The sequence below is a fragment of the Ornithodoros turicata genome, chromosome 6, assembly GCF_037126465.1.
Source record: "Ornithodoros turicata isolate Travis chromosome 6, ASM3712646v1, whole genome shotgun sequence".
Lineage (NCBI taxonomy): Eukaryota > Metazoa > Arthropoda > Arachnida > Ixodida > Argasidae > Ornithodoros > Ornithodoros turicata.
In genome coordinates this window covers 25,193,829-25,214,303 of record NC_088206.1, presented here as the reverse complement: position 1 = coordinate 25,214,303, position 20,475 = coordinate 25,193,829, and the positions used below count along the sequence as shown (strand labels likewise).

The 20,475-nt window shown below is 42.4% G+C and overlaps 2 protein-coding genes across 8 annotated transcripts in view; both read right to left on the bottom strand.

Moving 5' to 3' along the window:
• Positions 1 to 10,485, bottom strand: part of LOC135396459 (A disintegrin and metalloproteinase with thrombospondin motifs 9-like) — a 99,309-nt gene extending 88,824 nt beyond the window's left edge. For 2 of the 5 annotated variants that reach the window (XM_064627439.1, XM_064627441.1), the window contains exon 1: positions 10,274 to 10,477. In XM_064627439.1, coding sequence (XP_064483509.1) covers positions 10,274 to 10,358 — 85 coding nt within the window. In that variant the 5' untranslated portion in view covers positions 10,359 to 10,477. Of the gene's footprint in view, positions 1 to 10,273 lie in introns of all 5 variants that reach the window. The other 3 variants (XR_010423393.1, XM_064627440.1, XM_064627442.1) reach the window with 3 other exon arrangements.
• A 330-nt stretch (positions 10,486 to 10,815) lies between these two features.
• Positions 10,816 to 19,443, bottom strand: LOC135396458 (ELAV-like protein 1). 3 transcript variants are annotated; one of them, XM_064627435.1, is made up of 2 exons: positions 19,339 to 19,443; positions 10,816 to 12,014 (listed from the first exon to the last, which is right to left on the bottom strand). In XM_064627435.1, the coding sequence occupies exon 2, from the start codon at positions 11,915 to 11,917 to the stop codon at positions 11,009 to 11,011; it is 909 nt and encodes a 302-aa protein (XP_064483505.1). In that variant the 5' UTR covers positions 11,918 to 12,014; positions 19,339 to 19,443; the 3' UTR covers positions 10,816 to 11,008. The 3 variants fall into 3 exon arrangements, with proteins under 3 accessions (XP_064483505.1, XP_064483508.1, XP_064483506.1); XM_064627438.1 differs by having other exon boundaries at positions 10,816 to 11,923; positions 19,339 to 19,424; XM_064627436.1 differs by having other exon boundaries at positions 10,816 to 12,010; positions 19,339 to 19,410.
• Between the last annotated feature and the right edge of the window lie 1,032 nt (positions 19,444 to 20,475).

Sequence of the window (20,475 nt, the reverse complement as noted above, 5' to 3'; positions counted from 1 at the left end):
TGGTCAACGGCTGAGCTCGCGCAGTATGGTAAACACTGAGCCAAAATGAGTAACTCCCCCCCTCTCCCACCCCTAAAAAAAAAAGAGGAAAGCCCTGTAAACAAACTGCCATCTGGAGAAGATTGTTTGGCTCAAAAAGCCACTGCCACTAGCTTCCAGGGATACTTGGCTTTGTTTAAGCGAATTGTCTGGAAGCCTTCACCAAAGGCCAAAGACTTCGTGGGAGCTCCACATTTATTGACACCAACCTGACTTTTGTTTCACGCACTTTAAGGATGCTTTTTTGGAGGTTACACTGAGCAGTTTATCTTGAGTTGTTAGTGCAGATGCAGTCATGCAGCAAATGTTCACTACTGTGGCTCAAGAAATTCGGTAAAGAAAAAGCGATACAAGTGGAAAAGATGGAGGATTGACTGCGAGTATCACGTTCAAATTATTGCATTTCCTATAGCTTTTGTAGCCAAAGTAGTCCTACATGTACTTCCCAAGCAGTATACTTGTATTTGAACCATGTGGTCATATTCTGGGTACCCTTCCAAGGAAGTGTAAGCTCCATCCACAAAGTAAGAAGGCATGCATACTGACCTCAAGTGAGGGTGGGGGTGGCATATTTGTTGAAATTTGAGCCAAAACAGAAAAACGTTGAAGTTTTAGTCGGCGCTCCTACTGTTTGGTGCATCTTATATCGAAATGGAGAGATATTTTGCATGGGTTCTATGCAATTTTACGAGCTGAATTCAAAATTTTCTTTCAAAACTAATAGACTATAAAAGAGATCAAGAATGGGAATTCTGGAGTCTCAAAAACTGTTTTTGCATGACAGGTGTTAATTTTGACAAAACAATTCATCCCTCCAAACTGACCAGAAGGAGTCACAGGCTATGGTACACCTGTGTGACAAAATTGTAAGGCTGTGATCTTGGTTAGTAAGGTCCAACTTTTTATGGGTATGCAACAATTGATGTTCTGAGGCTGGAACACATGGAAAGGACAAATACATACAAAGCCTCAAGTGCCTAAGAAATTAATGATGAAAGAGGGAAGTCACTACAGCTGGCTAACCTTTTCAGTGACTTCAATCTTTCATCATTTTATGGGTAAAACACGATTCCACTAGATATTCAGCCTTCAATCAGTTATCATGTGGGTCAGATTTTTCCCCAAACTATCTTCAGCCTTCACAACTCCAGTATGCAAAAAGGTTGCAGAAACTACATGGCCAACAGCATACGTGCTGAGCTCTCTTCATAGTGGTCCCCATTTCTACTGAAACAGTTCTTTAAGTGCTTTTTAGCGCTTTTAAAGAATGCATCCAGGCATACGTGCAACGTGCATGGACCTGCTACATTTGACACAAATCCAATTTAGAGCTTAAATCTGGGTCCCGGTAGGCTGACCACTCCCAGCATGTATTTAACGAACAACTATTGCTGCCTAACATAACAGTTTAATTGGATCCACATACAAAATGCACAATTTTGTCCTGTGCACATAAGGTAAGTGTGGTTTGGTGCAATGCTTGCCATCGAACCAATGCATGCACCAATGCTTCAAAAATTTCCCTTCATTCAAAGCCAGTAATGCCTGCAAGTGTAGGTAGCCTGAATTAAGTTTAAGAAAATGTCACCCAGTTTTAATAATAACAATAATTGACAATAATTTGTGGCTTTACTCTACAAACAACTGTGCCCAATTTTAATGCACAAGGTTTGCAAAATATATTTAGCTCAAAAGAGACATACCCTGCCAATGTGCCCCTCATATCTTATATAGCAAAATTCGGCTATGGATATTTCAATGCACGTGCTCCTTTCAGGATTTTTAAAAACATGAGTGGATTTCGACAAGGATTGTCTCCCATTCTGCAATATCACATTTACCCAAAAAACCCTAATTAAAGAGATAATTAATTAATTTTAGGTAATTAGCTAACTTGTAGTTATACAAGGTTGACATAATGCACCACTATAGACCAGGGACAAACACAGTGTGTTTGTCCCTGGTCGATAGTGCTGCATTATGTCAACCTTGTCAAGATACAAACTACCCCAAGCCTCTACCTTGTTGTAGTTATATACTCTCTCTTCGGTAGGATGTCTGCCTAACTGCATAGCTCAACTGCAAAAATGGCATCCATACTGCTCTCGTAGCTTTTTTTAAAATCTGCAGGGGATAAAAAAGCACCCTGCATATCTTCATTTATCGCTTTAGTTAAAGGAAGTTGAGGCAAAACAGCCCAGTTGCCTTAACTTCCCAGAGCACACGGAATTATGAATGGAAGTACATCTCTAGTGCAATGATAGTACTAAAAAGAGTTGTAGGCCTTACAAAATATACAATATGTAAGGGATGTGCAATTAGTATATGCCATCATGAAAATAACACTTACCATGTCTAAAGTGCGTCATTAACAAATGCTGGTGGCACTGCCAGCCATTTCGCACCACTTATACTTTCCGGTAATTTGGAGGTCAATTAAGAGAGGGGTGTATTAGCAGTGGTGCATTGCCGACAAGCCCAAAAGGATGCTTTAGTGCATTAACTCGGTCAGCCAGTGGTTGAATATGACTCCAGTATCATCAGCATAAAATGTAATGTAATCTATTTCCCACCGCAAATGTGGTGGAAGCAAAAGTCAAAAAGCCATGAAAGGCTGGACTAGCTTCAGCCACCATATATGAAAAACAGACACACAACAGACACATAAGAAAACGGTGGAAAAGATGGAAGTCACTGAAAAGTTTAGCCATCTGTAGTGACTTCCATCTTTCATCATTAATTTCTTAGGCACTTGAGGCTTTGTATGTATTTGTCCTTTCCATGTGTTCCAGCTTCAGAACATCAATTGGAACTGAACAACACAACTGGAACTGAAATAGCGACACAATTGAACGAGAGAATGACCAAACAAGACAGAAAAGTAACAAAAAAAAAAAAAAAACTGCAACATGCACTATTTTTTACATGTGTAAATAACTATTGTAAAACCAAAGTGAATACGAAGCAAACAGATACGTAACCGAAGCGAAGATTAAGTGAAGTCGTATAACTGGACCAGATATACATGCAGCATGTCCACGGATATAAACATGTGTACAGCATTATGATGTAGCGCCCACGTTGTCTTCTGCCCTCTCATGCGGTTTTCGGCCTTCAGTGTGCAGCGTTGGAACTATTCGAATATATTCAGTTTGGAAGAAACATAGATTCGATTCAAAATCCGAATATAGAATTCCATACTTGATTACAAATTCCAATCAAATATACTACTATTCGCTTCATTATTTGAAAAATTCGAATTTTGAGCATGCCTACACTATTTACGTTAGTCACGAAGGCTGTGCCAGATGTACGAATAATGAGACATGCTACTCATAAAACAAAAACAATTCTTTCAGCCTAGATAACTTTATATTGTTAATATTGCTACATGCAATATCATTTAATAAATTGGAAAGCTGATAAGGGACAGTGATATCCAAAGTTTATCCTGCATTGTGGTCAAAACAACGGAGTTGCTGTCCTAAGAGTGCAGATCGCAAGACGTTCTTGCAATGAAGAAAGGAACAAGAAATCGGCAAGGTGAAGAGGTGCCTATTTTCTTGCCTCAAATGTAAAAACGAAGTATGCAATATCTGTATAATGTGGTAGGTTTAAGAACATTACATTCCTAGTATAAGGGAGTAATATGGCCCTTATTAGGCATACTAAATATGCTTCAGGACTCGTTAATACGACCACTGCTGTTCCCGTGGATTATGATCAGAAAACGAATTGTCATACTAAGGAGTAGACTTGTACCAGTTACTCGAAAAAAGTAGCTGATTACCGTTACTGTTAATTCTACAGAAAAAGTAATTGATTACTGTTTCCAATTACTCGACTCCGAATGCAACTGAGTAACGAGTAGAAAAGTAAAGTGTTACTCCGGTCGTTACTCTGCATTCACGCAAATTATACCAGTCTTTGTGTGCCTCATTAACAAACACAAAAAAAGTTCAACAGCGGAACAGCTGAAATAACACGAAAAACAAAAGTGTACAAGTACATCTGTATGTCTGCTGTATTTATCGCCCGGGAAGACGTTGACCCGATCACGGAAGAGCATTGCCTGGACTGCCCCATGACTCACTAAACCTCCAAAGCTTCAGGTACCGCCACATTGGTGTAGGAAGAGATTAGGTAGAGAGAACCTGAAGTTCCAGAACGTTATCCCAATGACCTCTGCCTGCTATAGTTAGAATGGGTGAAAAAAAGGGGGTAACTGGTGTACCGAAAAGGGGAGCAAAGAAAAGGGGGGGAGGGGGGGAAACGTTTCGAGCGAAAGCTCTTCTTCAGACTAGAGGGACAGAATAGGAACCCACTTTCCATCCCTCTAGTCTGAAGAAGAAACTTTCGCTCGAAACGTCACCCCCCCTCCCTTTCTTTGCTCCCCTCTTCGGTACACCAGTCCCCCCTTTTTTCTCCCTGTGTATGTGTACCTGGCAGCCCTTTTGGATTTTCGTCTTCTATAGTTAGAATGGCCCAACAAAAGCTGACATCATGAGGGGCTTGACTTGGGGCAGAACATCTGAAGGATAAGTTAACCTCTGCCGGAAAAGTAATCAATTACTGAGTAATCGATTATCCAGAAAAGTAAATCCTTACTCAAAAAATTACTTTGACAGTAAAGTAACTGATCACTCAAAAAATTACTAAAACAAGTAATTATTTACAAGTAAAGCAAGTACTAGTAACGCGTTATGCACAAGTCTGCTAACTAGAAACGCACCCTCTGGACAGACCACTACACAGAACAAAAGCCTACGTAGTTATGATGATTTATTTCCTGAAAAAGTCTGTTACCAATGTCTACTCGGAACAATTATCGGTAATTATCAGTTTTCTAAAAGGACAATAGCACCATCAATTGTGAGCTCGTTATAAATGTCCTGATGTCCTTCTATTGCTCAAAGAATAACAGTGCAACCTTTAGTGCTTCTCTTGTCTCTTTCGCAGTGACATGCGGAGGTCCACTCAGCTCACCATCAGGCACCCCATCAGCACTTTGCACTTCAGCACTTTGGCAATTCGAGAAGCGTTATGCGAAATCTTGAGGTTAACAACATCAGAAATCATCCAAAACCTCGTAGGCCTACTTTAACACGTGTCGCCCTCTGCCGGAGGTACAGGTAGCCGCTCCTGGGGCTAGTCTGAGGGTCAAGTGCCGTGGTCAAAATAACGAGAGGATAATACGCATGTTTGGCCCTACTCATGGCACAAATCTCGGTCATTGTCGGATAAGCGAATTGTCGTACTAACGAGGTGGACTTACGTGGTGGCGAAACGGTTCCCCAGAAAACCGGTCGTAAAGCGAGCATGACAGATTATCGGGGGTAATACTAACGAGGGTTCACTGTACTTGTATTTTTTGTCGATTTCTTTGGGACGTTGTACTCCGCACTACTGTGCCGTGCCAAAGGAGGGGATAAATATGCTACCGTACAGCATAATTTTTATATGTACTGGTAAAATACACCTATACCTGTTGAATATCTCTGTCTTCTCTAAATCTGCCCCCACAATCACTGCTCAAGCCTCTCCATCTAATCTTAGCCTCTCGAGCATTGTTATTGATGAACAGGAGGTTTCTCGTGCCATCTCTTCATTAAAATCAACCTTGTCATCTGGCATTGATAATGTCCCTAATTTCATTGTCAAGGGTTGTGCCAATGTCCTCGTGCCTGTGCTGACTTCCCTTTTTAACCGCTCCTTACAAAGCGCTCAGTTTCCTGAGGTCTGGAAAAAATCTCTCATAGTTCCTATACACAAAGGTGGTTCACGAGTTGAAGTCTCAAACTACAGGCCCATATCCTTGTTACCCTGTTTCTCGAAAGTATTTGAAAAGGTTATGTTTTCGCGACTATCTTTCTACTGTAAACATTTTCTTACATTTACACAACATGGCTTCCTATCTGGCAGATCTGTCGAAACCAATCTTGTTAGTAATTCGGTTTACTTCGATATATCGAAAGCGTTCGATTCTGTGAGTCATCAATTACTTGTTGATAAATTATCCATCTATGGATTTTCATCAAACTTATGCAACTGGTTCACTTCTTATTTAAGTAACCGCAACAACGTGGTTATAAGTAACGAGAAGCCCTAAGAATAAGTAAGTAGATGTTTTATTTAGACATATTTGCTTTTAGGTCTAAAAATTACAGCTTTTGTTTTGTTCGCATTTATAAGCGAGGGCTCCATAGAGTACATAACATAACCAAATTTTTTCGAGTATGGCATTACCTCTAGAAATTATGCCACATTCTAGATGCCCACGTAGAAGGATCGTCGTCGTCAGCATATATAGGGTGTTTTTCAATTCGTTATAGAAATTTTATTTAAAAAACTAGAAGAGCAAAATAGATGCCGTTTTAGCAGGTGGGTTATACGGCCAGGCAAACATCCTGTAGGGTGGAGTATGCAGCTACTGGACGACCAATTAGCTAAAATTCATTAATTAACGTATTAATTAGACGTTTCCTAGGAAATGCGAGATATCAGAACTGGAGTCAGTCATTATCCAAATCCACAGTCCATATTAAATGCCCTGTGAAGCAAACATACTTTGAGATAAATTGTCAAATTGCGCTATGCAAATGAGCCGAAACCAGAACTTTTCGAGCAGAAACAATGCGACCTTCGCCTTATATAAGCCTATAGCCAGTGCTTGATTGAATCCATTAGTTTTCACGCACCACTGAGGTTTTTCAGTCAGTGTCGTGTTTTTAATGTTCCAAGATTTTGCCCATTGAGTCCCCTGGCCAGTGTGCAGCGTCCTTATAATAATCAAATTTGTGCCATTCACAGTTTTGATTGTACAATATTGAACGAATTAATTTTCCACTGTTTTGTACGTACCAACAACAACAACTTTATTTTCAGAAGGAGAGTGGGGAGGTTCATCGCCAGAGGCGATACTCTACCCCATTGCTGGTGGGGATGTGGGGTATAAAATACAGAGCCCCCTCACAATAACGATTGGAGTCCGATGGTGTCCAAAGTTTCAGCGCTCAAAGCCCTTTTGACCATTGTACCATATTACCACTGTACCAAGGATTATTGCTGTTGCTGGGCGCTAAGAAATAAATAAATATTAGAAGGCCATCACGCTGTTTATGGACAAGTCAATAAAACTGACTGATAAACTTATCTGAGACAGATAGCAGTCTATCTGGCCAAGAGGTAAGCGCCTACTCCAATCAGCTCCATCGCTCCAAAGCACGTGGCCATCTCACATGGATTACATGTCGCTCTTTCTGCGCTCAAGTGCGTAGTTCTGGTCTCGGCTCATTTGCATAGCAAAATTTGGCAATTTATATCTCGAGCTACATTTGCTTCTCAGGGTGTTTAATAAGGACGATGGATTTGAATAATGACTGGCTCCAATTCTGCTATCGTGCATTTCCCAGAAAACATCTAATTAATAAGTTAACTAACGAATTTTAGCTAATTCGTCATTCAGTAGTTGCATACGCTGTCCTACAAGTAGTTCGGCTGGCTGTATAACTCACCTGCTAAAGCGGCATCTATTTTGCTCTGGTAGCTTTTTTAATAAAAATTCTGTAACGATTAAAAAACACCCTGTATAATGAATACAGCTTCTCCATGCAAATGAACAATGTTGTGTACAAAGCGATTAAAAAGAAGCAGTTAAAATATGCTCCCTTGTGGAACGCATGCTGTCAGGGGTAAGGTGGATGACGTTCCTTATTTTAAGAAAACAAATTGTGCTCTCTTGGAAAGATAAGATTTGATAAGCTGCTGGGGGATACCACAGCAGACTCCATAGGAGTTCAATTTTGATAAATGAATATTACTATTTGTACAATTAAATGCCTTGCTCAGGTACAGAAAAATGCAGAGTGAGCTGCTTGGTGTTTGCCTTTTACCCCACAGTGCGTGCCCAAGCTCGGCTTCAACTTCAACCGGATACTGGGTGCAAGAAGCCTACCTTCAAAGCTATCTAAGATATATATTCCTTTTGGAGCAAAAATATAGGAAGCAATCGGGTAAGCCATCTATATTGGCAAATAATAGCTTCATCTGAAAAGCGGTTCAATATTAGACCTCCCATATTCATTGACAAAAAGAAAGAGTGCATAAATCGTGGGATGGCCCTGCTAGAACCCATACTTGTGTTTGCATAGTGTTATCAAGTTCCTGTAATATGCAGAGACATGGGTATATCAGGCATATCTTGGTGCAAATGCAGCTCTGGTAACTTGACATCTTTGCATGATATGGAACTTGTTTCTTTAATGTCAGAGATGGCCTTTAAGATCTTTGTATATTAACACTGTACATCTCCCGTATATCTCCTGCTACTTATGATAAGCGACCTAACGAAGCTTTCCACAGAAGGTACTCGCATCATAAAAGGCACGTGCTCCAAAAATTGAGAAATACATATTCTCATGTACTACAAAATATTATCTCAGTGCTGCATGTCAGACACTCCCTACTCTTACAGCTTCAAGTTATGAGGCTCTTGCTTATCACTGCTACCTTGTGGGGAGGTACTCCTACAGTTTCAGCTTTCATTTAATCTCCTAGAAATGCATTCAAGAATTCACAAAGCCAAATTTTTCAACAGAACATGAGTAGTAGTAACTCCATTTATTCTAAGAGTACTGTGTTTTCGTTGCTTTGTCTGACAATGCATTATAATGCAAGTGCTGTGAAAGGAGATAACAATGGCAAAGAAAAGAAAAACAGAAAAAAGAGCAAAAAACGATGTGCTGCAGTTCTCTCATCCTTTTTCTGGCTCTGCATCATACGATGCTCACACTGGAGTGACGCACGATTTGCAGAGCAACATTCAGCCGAAAACAAGGAAATGTTGGGTTCTACTTATTTTTTGCAATGGCAGAGTCAATCAAAATGCAACAGCAGAGTCAACCAAAATGCTGCACAATGGGAAACTGACCAAAAGTTCTTGTCGATGACGCAGACCAAGCTTTTTGGAGAACAGGCTCTCAAATTCCTGTACATTATTAACTCAGTTCCCAAAACTGATCAACGGAAAGGCAATATTTTGTCATTGTTGTCACCTCACAGGGCTGCAAAAGCAAGTGTAGTTGTTGCATCGCTGATGCAGCAACATGGATAACATCTAACTTTTTTTTAATTATAAGTTCCTTCAACCGTGTGAAATGAATCAGGTGCATAGGAAGAAAACAAAGCTCTGTCTGAACATGGCTACTCCACACTTGAATCATTTTATAATGTTAGCTCGAGCAAAGAGGGCAATGTCAAAGATTAATGTCAAAGAAATAATACTTTTATAAATTAACAAACAGTCGTGAGGGCACTATGCTTGCCGCTCCCTGCTAATGCAGCCATCAACGGGAGATCCTAGTCAATTTCATGTCAGTAGAATTTACAATCAGGTGGTGTAGTAGTAGTGATGACAACACTAACAAGTGGAATAAGTTACGTGTTACAAGTACGAAAGTTAGAGGAATCAGGCGACGAGTATCAACACACCAGTTATGAAGCAAACAAATACATTTCGATGAATTTCAAGATTCATGCCAGTGGAGTGGCAATTAAAGGATCGATTTTCTAGAGGACGTACACTCGTCGGCAAGAAAAGGAATTGCAGGTGAACCATCGTGCAGTCCATAAAAGTAGAAACATAATTTACTTGTAGTCCTTACTCCTTTGACAAAAATGCTAAGCGAAACTGTTGCAACCCATCCGCGTGACAACTTCTCAATAAACTTGATGCTGTCACTTTAGTGACAGCAGTTATACAGCCGATATTGTTTTCTTTTTCTTCTTCGGTGTTAAGCACGTGCGTCGCCCAGGATAGCCAGTCACTATTTTAGGCACCACTATATCGAAGCATGACATTTGCTTCTTCAAAAACTTGACAAACTGGAGGACACGATGCCAAGCAATAACTGCTACAAAACAGCGTCGTCGTTTTGAGGTCAAGGCTCAAGTGTGCGGAGAAAAAGGAAACCTCGAGGAATACACTTTTCGAGACAGGCACAAATGCATCTGCACATTTCGTGAAGGCCAGCTTCCTTTGGGTTTCTTCTCTCCTTTTTTGGAAGTGTCTAAACTTTAAACAGCCCGGATACAACTTCGGATCGCTTTTTATGCACATGGGACAATAATGTTCCTCATATTTCTGTTGCAAAAAACTTTTTTTCCTGCGTGATTTTGAAGCCCTCTTAGTTTTTGTAAACACTATTCAGTTACAGGGTGCTGCCCTTCAACTCACCTGGCCTGATGTGTAGACTTTGACATAGTAAAGCGGCGTACAAAAACGTGAACGCTGAACAGACGAAGAGACCAGCGATGCGCATAGTCCTCCCAATCTATGGGTTCACATAGACTCAGAGGTCGCCGCACCTACATCCATGCACACATACCTCCACGATGCGGAGAATACGTCGTCAGACAGACATCGCCCATCGCCGTTCGCGGCGCTGCCGTCTGCAACTCCAATGACCGACAGATTGGGCGTAGCCCGCCAGCGCAGTCTTGACACGCGTCACCCGCGCCGTAAGCTTCGCTAAATGGAGCTCAGGCTCCCTTCAAGAACTATAAGATGCTGCTCGCTATGCACATGCTCGTGTGTTTCAGTTCGTGAATTTCCCACTGTGGCACGAAATTTCATGACCCTCGCCCGCGACTACAGCAGCCATGCCACAGAACTCCACAAAATGGGGTAAAGATTTCTGAACACGTTTATCTTATATGGTAGCAGAGAAAGTTTTTTTTTTCCTCGCTACCTTCTTCAAGAGGAACAACCAACAAAAATCATGTGGCATGTTTTTATTATGCAGAGCATTGTAATGCATGATGGGGCACTTCTCGATGTACACATTTGATACAACAAAACAACACAACATCCCCCACAATGTCCCCCGGGAAAAAGCCCTGATCTGAGCCCCTGCTAGCGCGCGCTGCGGGCAGGGCATGCCCTAGCCTCGCGCCATGAGAAACCCCCGTCCTACTTGGGCTGCTTGAACGACACCTGCAAAGGACGCCCAGCATAACGAAATCCATTGAGTGCCTCAATGGCCCACACGCAGTCCTGGTAGTTGGCCATGGTAACAAAACCGAAGCCCTTACTTAGCCCTGTGGCCGTGTCACGAATGATGTTCACCTTGGTCACAGACCCGTATTGGGCGAAGAGCTGCCAGAGCGATTTCTCGTCCGTGTCCGCCCCAATGTTGTAGACGAACAGCACGTGACCTCCCTCCGGAGCTCCTCCTGCCATCGGGTAGCTGTATGAACCCGTTAGTGGATTATAACGGTACCGCCCCTGAGCCCCCCTCATCGGTCCTCCCCCTGCCACAGGAGCACGCAGTGGGGGACGCAGCTTCTTGGCGTTGTCTTCCGCAAACTTCACCAGGAGGGGCTCCGTCGCACCTGGGAGGGTCTGACCAGTCAGCGTAGCCATGGCGGCCTCTGCATTTTCACGCAAGTCGTACAGCGCAAACGCCACCCCCTTGTTGGTACCCGTCTCGTCGCGAAGGACACGGAACTGGATTAGTTTGCCGAAATCCGCAAAGAGTTTTTCTGCCTGCTCTGCAGGATAATGCTTGGGAATGCCCCGTATGTAGAGATTGGCATGCTTGATCGTCTCGCCTCCTGGCCGGGCGTATGCCACCTTGATCTTCTTATTCTGAAGCTGGAGGCCGTTGAGAGTCTCCACGGCCCGTGCTGCATCTGCGATGGTCTGGTAGTCGACAAAGCCAAAGCCGTAGCTGTATCCAGTTGCCTTGTGTCGCACGATCTTGCTCGACTTCACAGGGCCTATGCTGACAAACAGGTTGCGGAACTCTTCATCTGTCAGCGTCTGGGGCAGGTAGTTGATAATGAGGTTCGTCTGGCTGTTGTCTGTAGCGTTCTCCATGGCTCGCTGTCGGTGCCACCACGAAAAATGGGGAAGAAAAAAACGAAAGAAAAAATTACGATAAAAAAATTTAAGAAAAAAAAAAAGAAGGCACTGGCTGGAAAAGAGAGCAAAGTGAAGAGTTCAGTAACCACTAAGCAATTACCAGCGGTGTCACACAATTTTGTCAGTCCTCAAATGGTCACACCAATGACGGGGCATTTTAAATGGCACACACACGCTGACCATGACCTTCAGTTACCGAGAGTGTCCTCAGAAGAGCACTACATTACACACAGTCCGAGACGAGTTGGAGGAAGTGTGCTTTGCTCGGCATAACTGTCGCAGAATGGCCTAACACGAGCTATGCCATTTTAAAGGCTATGAAAGACTTTGTAAAGAACCATGCTCGGGAAAGAGCGAGCATTGTGAGCACACCACGTAAGGCTACTTTGGGGTTTCTCAAGGGAAAACTTGCAGCGAGGTTGGCTCCACTTAGGCCTCTGTGTATTATACCGGGCCTGAAACCTCCCAAGAAAAGTGACACATAGTTCGCTTTCCTGCCACATTGGCGCTGTCAACATGACACAAAAAGCTGTCAGGTCGACAGTGATCCGCTACGAGAAGTTGTTACAGTGTAACTCACTCCACTGTGGCAGTTGCAGCTTCCCCCCAATATGGTTTCAAGCATTCTATGCATCACTCATGTGTATTCCATTGTGTCTTCAAGTAAGCATTACATCTGTTGCACTTTGAGGTAGAATACTAATCTCAAGTAATTTAAAATGCTAGCCAGCACGTCCTGCGCCAGCACATGATCATAGCAGACGATGTTAACTGTTGTCATCACTCTCTATTATATGCGCGTATTAGAAATCAGATATTCAAGCACTAACTGCTGGAATCGAGTTCTTCAAAATGTACAAAAGAGATGCCCTTTTATTACTTTTACTTATTATTATACTTACTTTTATTACTTATTATTACTTTTATTATCACACCATGACTTTCTGCCATCCAACCACATCGCCACCACTACGGTAAGTAAGTAAACTAAGTTCGGCACAAGGTTTCAGGCCTGGTGTAGTAATATATGGAGATCTAGGTTCCAGCTGAGATGCTTGAACCATTTCAGTGTGAACAGACCCCGCTGTTTAAAATATGGAGACAAATTTTAGCAAGTCACAACACCTGTACGAAACAACTCCACTAGTACCCTAGTTATTCTTGTGTGACTCACTGTCGATGCTGGTATGAAATGAAATCGACGTTGACAGAGGTTGCCAGTTGGTAATGAAAATCAGTAAGCCATACCAGTCAGATTCTTTCTAAAAAGCTATGAAACTACACAGATGCCATTTTTGCAGGTGGGCTCTATGGCCAGGTGAAACATGCTCCTGGAGAGAGTATAACTCTTAGATGACTAATTCCCCAAAATTCGTTAACCCTAATTAGGCAAATTCGTGCAAAAGCCAGACAGCAGAATAGAAGACAATCCTCGTTGAAAGCCATTCTATCTTTCAAAAATCATGAAGTGAGCGCATGCCGTGAAATACCCATCGCCGAAACATGCTATGCAAATGAGGCGAAACCAAAACAGCAAGCCGCAGGAGCACGTGACCTTCACCGGCGGAGGTTTGTCTGGGCTGCAGTGTGGTGGATCTGGCCAGCACATCAGAACCTCCTCCAAGCATCTATCGCTCCAAAGCCCTCTGACGTGGAATGAGCACTCTCCTCCACAACAGGCGCAGTTTCGGCTCATTTGCATATCAAAATTTGGCGATGGATATTTCAAAGCACGTTTAGGGATTTTAAATGGAGTGGCTTTCAACGAGGACTGTCTCCCATTCTGCTATCTTGCTTTTCCCAAAATTCCTTAATTGTGTTGTAGTCATCTGGCCGTATAACAGTTGCAAAAACAGCATTACGCTGCCCTCGTAGCTTTTTTATTTAAAAAATCTCACGAATAGAAATACATCTAACCTGACAAAAAATCTACTCGAAAGAGTCTTGAATCTATAGAATCTATTTGCCTGAAAAGTACGGGGTTAATGGTGTTTATCTTCCACAAACTTTTGTCATGACTCAGGAGCACTTTGATCAATTTTCAGTCCCAAGAAAATGAATTTTCTGAATTAAACTCCAAATTTTCCCAAGCCAACGTCACTTTTTTTGTTGCCAGAAACAGAAGACGCATGTCGGATTTAGCCGATTATATCACAAAATGGATTCCTTACTAAATTTTTTTTTTAAATTCCGTGTTAGCGCCGCGAAGCAACTGTGGCTATGAGCAGCGTACAGACGTGGACAGATGGAGAGAGGACAGCAAGAAGGAGTGGGGGACAGGGGGGTTAGTATGCGTCCTGGGCCGACTTCCCCTACTAAAGTGGTAACAGCTTAAAAAAATAATGTGAAAACCATTGTTTCGTGTGGCACAAACTGTTAGCCGTTCTCAATTCACCGTCAGGTTAATGCAATAAGGCAGGAAAAAAAAAAAAAAAAAGAAAGAAAGACCCTCCTCTTCCTGTTTCCTCCTCACTGTTTTTCTCACATAACTGCAGTTATCAGCAGGAGCATGGAAAAGGAAACTGAAGGGGCAGGGATCACCATTTTCTTCCACCGCTTCTTACATTAATTGAACCTCTGTATGCAATAAGGGGATAAGTCTAATTATCCCCTTTGTAGTATTTTTGTTGCAATAAGATCTACATACCAGTATGTACCTGTCAAGAAAATTTAGGACCGTACTGCAATTTATTGACTCACTACAGGAGGATAAGAAACGGGAAATACATGCCTGTCAATGGGACAGTCAGATCAGGCCCCTTTTCTACACATGCATACCAACGGTGTAGCTTAAATTTTGCTACGATGCGGAAACGAATTCTGACTTCCGCTCGAAAAACATGTTCTTCCTACCTCCCATGACCGTGTCAGCAGTGCTACTGAGACTTGTAATCGGAAAAACGTGTGCACTATGCTAATATGTCATATTTTGCTGGCCATACAGAACATTATTTTCAAGATTGTGCTCGTTTAGCAGCACGATAATCAATATCTAGGCTGCTCCACTGCACAAAGGTAGCTCGCCCGTCCTGGAGTGACCATGAAAGTCGGACTCGTGAAAACTGTTTTTTCCTGCACGGAAACCCTGTGCGCGCGGTGTTACATAGAAAAAGGGGATATGTCATGCTCCTGGGTTTTGTTCAATTTCTGCTAAGTCACACATCCAGAAACGATGCTAACGGGACATGCATGTAGAGTAGACACATGCATATATGTTACACATTTTGCATTTACGTTATTCGAGGAAACTCATCTGAAAATTACTTTACCAAATATTCACTTGCAGTTTTCTCGGTTTGGGATTTTTTTTTACTTATCCCCATATTGCATACAGAGGCTCAATTGGACTGAAAGCTCAGCGAGGCCGACGATTTGTGCATCTTGAAACAACGGCTTTCGTATTTTTTTCTTCCTTCGGCTATTACCACTTTAGTAGGGAATTTATTTTTTGATGGAACGGGGTAAATCTGACATGCGCTTTCTGTTTCTGGGGAAAGAAATGTGACACTGCCCTGGCAAATTTCAGAGTTGAATTCAGAAAATTCAATATCTCACGACTGAAAATTGATCAAATCACTCCTATGTAATGGCCAAAGTTTCCAAAGTTCCAAAGATAAACACCGTTGGACAGAGGTGAAACACCCTGTACACAGGCTGTCCCAGAAAATGTGACATTAAATTATAATGAAAAAAAAAAAAAAAAACTATACCACCTAGAATTACACGATCAACGGCGTTTGTTCTTAATAGGTTTTTGCTCCTCCTGATGTGAATGTCATCTAACTCAAGTTTTATTGTGGCAGTTTTTAAGAACTAAACTCTGAAATTTGCAAAGTAAAGGTTGCTTTTTTATCGTACCAATGTGAAGCATGTGCAGAGTTTACTCGAGTTCATAATAATTAATACGGATATTGAGGAACTATTTCATTGGAAAGAATAGCCGAAGACCATGTGTTACGGTGCGCTCGACCCCTCTCGAGCACTCCCATTCTGACGAAAGGAGGTTGCTAAACCTAGCCCACACAGGGATAGTAGAAAAAAGAAAGAGTTATTGAAATGGGGAAAGGGAATGCATGATCTCAGTGGGAGCTGGATGCAAAAAGCCACACCTTGCCTTATTGTTTTCTACTGTCCTTGCGTGGGCTAGACTTCACAACCTCCTTTCATCGGAGTGAGGGCGCACAAAAAGTGGTTGACACTGTGGTGAGTGCTCTGAAACGCATCATGTTTGGCTATTTTTTCTGAAGGAATAGCTCCTCAATATTCGTGTCAATTATCGTGAACCCGAGTAAATCTGGCATGCGCGTCACACTGTTGGGGTAAAAAAAGCGACCTTCACTTGGCAAATTTCTGAGTTCAGTTAGTAAAAGCTGACACAAACTTAAATGATATTAACATCAGGAGGTGGCAAAAACCTAGTAAGAACAAATGCTGTTGATCGCGTGATTCTAGGTGGCATAGTTTTTTTTTTTCAATTATAATTTAATGACACATTTTCTGGGACTACCTGTATACAGGAAGTATGTAATTTTTATCATTTAAAAATTGGTTTTAAATAGCTGTGGGAGCAGCACTCATGCCATTTTTACAGGACTGGACGACTAACTACCTAAAATTCATTAACTTTTTAATTACATGTTTTTTTGCAAAACTGAGACAGCAGAATTGGAGCCCGTCATTGTTTAAATCCACCCTTGTTTTTTTTACATATACTGAAATATACTTGAGATATAAGTCACCAAAGTTTGGTATGCAAATGAGCTGAAACTAGAAATACGCTCCTCTAGAGTGCGGGAACTACATTGCTTCGGCTTATCTGGGCCGGAAAGCGGTCTACCTGGCCAGCAGATCAGCGTTTATTTCAATCAGTTAGATCCCTACAAAACACGTAGGGCTCTGACACGAACGCCCTTTCCCTCGTTTTGTACTTGAGAAGTGTGTTGTTTCAATTTCAGCTCATTTCCATAGCAACATTTGGTGTTTATATCTCAAAGAACATGCCCATTTCAGGAAAAAACAGGATGAATTTAAATAATGACGGGTCCCAATTCTGCTGTCTTGCATCTCCCCAAAAACATCCAATTAATTAATGAACTATAGGTAATTAGTCGCTCAGGATTTACATGCTCCGTACCACAGGATGTCCGCATAACCCACCTGTGAAAACCGCATGTTTATGTAGCCTTCACAGCTTCATTAATAAAATTCTGGAGAGGATTAAACCAAAACCCCCTGTGTATGCTACTAGCATTGTGTGAAAGCTGGCGTTGTATAGAACGTTTAGGGACTGTATCGAAAGCCAATGGTAGGCTAGGTTAGTTGAGTGAAGTTAGACCAAGTCAAGTGTCTCTATGGCCCGAAGGGTGGGACTCCCCACACGCCCGCTGTAGGAGGTGTCAGCAGCAAACTGTGCCACAGAAGTGTTTTGTGTACTTCACCTAATCAGGTTTGGATAATTACATACTGCCCAGAGACTGCATAGAATGCCTAGGGAAAGTGTTGCATAATTTCCAAAACAAAAATTTCATGTTTTGTCCAAAATAGCCAGGCATTCTATACAATGCCAGGATTTCACACTTCACCGGAAGCATATATAGAGGGTGTTTGCTCTAACATGTCCAAAAATTTTGTTCAAAGCGAGCGTTAAAGGGAAACGAGCACTATTTTTCAGCTACTTGACTAAGGTGCTACTAGTGAAGCAGTACCTGTTTCTTACTCAAGTAGCAGAAAAGTACCACTTGCTTTTCTTTTATCGCTCTATTTAAACAATTTCTGGACACGTTAGAGCAAACACCCTGTATATGAGAGCAAAATGCAAGCCTAAAAGAAATAAAACAATATAAAGAAAAGGGGATCCAGCAAGTTCCTAGGAAGTCTGGCCATCACATGTCATGTACGAGTCTACCTCCCAACACGTTTAAGTGGCAGCAAATACAAGCCAATCAACACAATAAAAAAGTAATTGGGCTTTCACTAATGCACAATACGAAGCTGATAGCTCTGAAGTGCTGGAGTGTCATTCTTGGACTCCTTACGTATAGGGTTTATTCACATGACATCATCCGCAGGAGACCGCCACTGTCGTTAGCAGGCAGATGTGCTGCATTCGACCATCATATTGTAGGTCCCATCCGGGTCATTGCCCATATCGTACTCACTGTATAATTGGTGTTTCAATGTTATTGTGCTGTGTCATTTGTAGCATATCCAAGCGATTTCCATGTTTCCGACATCAATAGTCATCCAAAAAGCATATGGCAGCGAACGAAGGCGGGAACATAACTTAGAGGGACTTACAGCATGGCAGCAAGGTCACGTCAGTGAATAAACCCTATAGTTATATGACTTACAAAATGGAAAATTTCTCAGCTTCCATCAAAAGACAAGGAAAACCGAGTGTTCCAAGAGGGGACTTGAATCTATTTCAACTTGTGTGCAAAACAAACGTACATATAATTGTGAGTGTCAATATGTACGTTAACTATCATACAAAATATATGCCAGCAAGCAGTGCTTCCATGAAGTATGAATAGATATTCTCTATTATATGAAAAATAATTTGTGCAAGAGCACTTTGTGTGGCATTTCATGTCTCGTCAAATTGAGGCAAATGGGGTTTGTACAAGCCGAGTCGTTTATCATTTGTTGTTTACCAGCAAAATAAGATGGCGGGAACACACAGGCTCTCGCCAGAGGCCAGAAGTACGTACAAACGGAAAATGAAGGTCGTTTTGGTAATTCTCTATTGCAGGTCACTCTCTACTAAATGCAGATCTGCTTCACTGAAGTTGGACACAGTAACGCTATTATTCAAAGATAATTTGTAACCTTAGTAGTGAAAATGGGTACCCGGTACACACAAACACACGCACGCGGCTGCTTGACGTTCCTTGTTCTCCCAGAAATCAGAATCAAACTGTTGGAGTGAATGGCGCTCAAATGACACAAACTACCATAGAATCTCCAAAGATGCCTTCAAATGAACGTGCCGAACCACGTGTGCACAGTACCGTAGTGCGGTAAAACAGGCCTTCGAGTATACGTCAGCGACGACGTGCTAGAATAGTGAAAAACAAATGGTTACGGACACTGTTCCAAGCTGAATATACAAAAGAGACATAAAATCAAAAAAAGCTATGGCACCATCTGTAGAACGACGTCGACACGTTCTCGTGGCCGAAGCAACAATTGTTCACCCGGCGACGCGCCAACGCCATCATCGCTAAGCCTAGCGTTAAAATCCTAATACGCTTTCTCGCGCAACTAGTAAGCTTCTGCTGTTCTTGTGAGGCTCCGTAGAGAGTAATAGCTTCGTTTCAATTAATATGCTATCATATTAGTGGAATACCACAATGCGTGGTACGAAAAATACTTACGAAGGTGGAAATTCACGTCATAAAAGCTCCTACACAATGCTGAAAAAGACGACAAGAATCCCCCTGGCGGTCGCTGCTTCAAATCGCAGTGAGCGTTACAAATTAGGAACACTCATGTTTAATTGTGTATTTGTACAAACCTTCTGTGCTATTCCGCCTTATTTTCAAAATTATTTGAAAGAAGAAAAAATGAAACATCATCACTCACGGCTACGCCCCCTTTTATGGGCACGATATGGGCAGGTTGCAGTAAAGTTTCGCCCGCGACCGCATCTCCAACTCCCTCGTCATGAGGGTTATAGAAATGATGTGGGTGGTCGTGTCCGGCGTGTTCCCTTGCCTTACCGCTGTACCGGGAACGTCATCTCTTTTGTGGAAATCATTGCGCCACGATTTTTCAGAGCCGCAGTGTAGGCGATACATGCCCGTGTACGGAGAAACCTCCGGAGCGCCCCCAAATCCAAACGTTGTGCAACAGGCCCATCCACCACAGACATCCCGTGGTCTCTCAGCATTGTTTTTTTCTCTCTCTCGCTCTTTTTTTTTTTTTTTTAGTGATGCCTGGCTGCCCAAAGTGCGATGACTTCGTGATCGCTAGGTTACTGACAGAATAAGCATACATAGGCAGGCAGACAAACCTACCATTACGGCATTGCTATTAATGGAATTATCTGATGAGCTCTGCTGTCAATTTCAATGTGTCAGCTGTTATGGAATAGCACGACGCTTCTTGCTGGACGACTGGTCGTCCCGTCGTACCCCCTCGGTATGCTATGGCAGTGGCGCTGCCAGAGAAGGGGGCTTGGGGTGTTCAACGCCCCCAGCCCCAAATCGTACTTTATGTAGTACATCTGGGAGAGTGAAAACGAGGGTGAAATCATCTCACCCATATGTAAAGTTCCCGTAGAACCCCTCCAGAAATATTTTTCTAGCTACGCTACTGTGCTATGGTCTGCACCAGGGATTTTCCCAGCAGCCCCCGCACCCTCTAATGCCCCCAAATTCCAAAAGCAGCAGATATGGGCGTCACCCCCCCCCCCTACAAGACCCCCCTCCCCCCATGAATATCGTGGGAATGTCCCTGGGCTGTACTATCTATACTACAGCAGTAGTTCTCAACGTGCCCGGGGGAGCCCG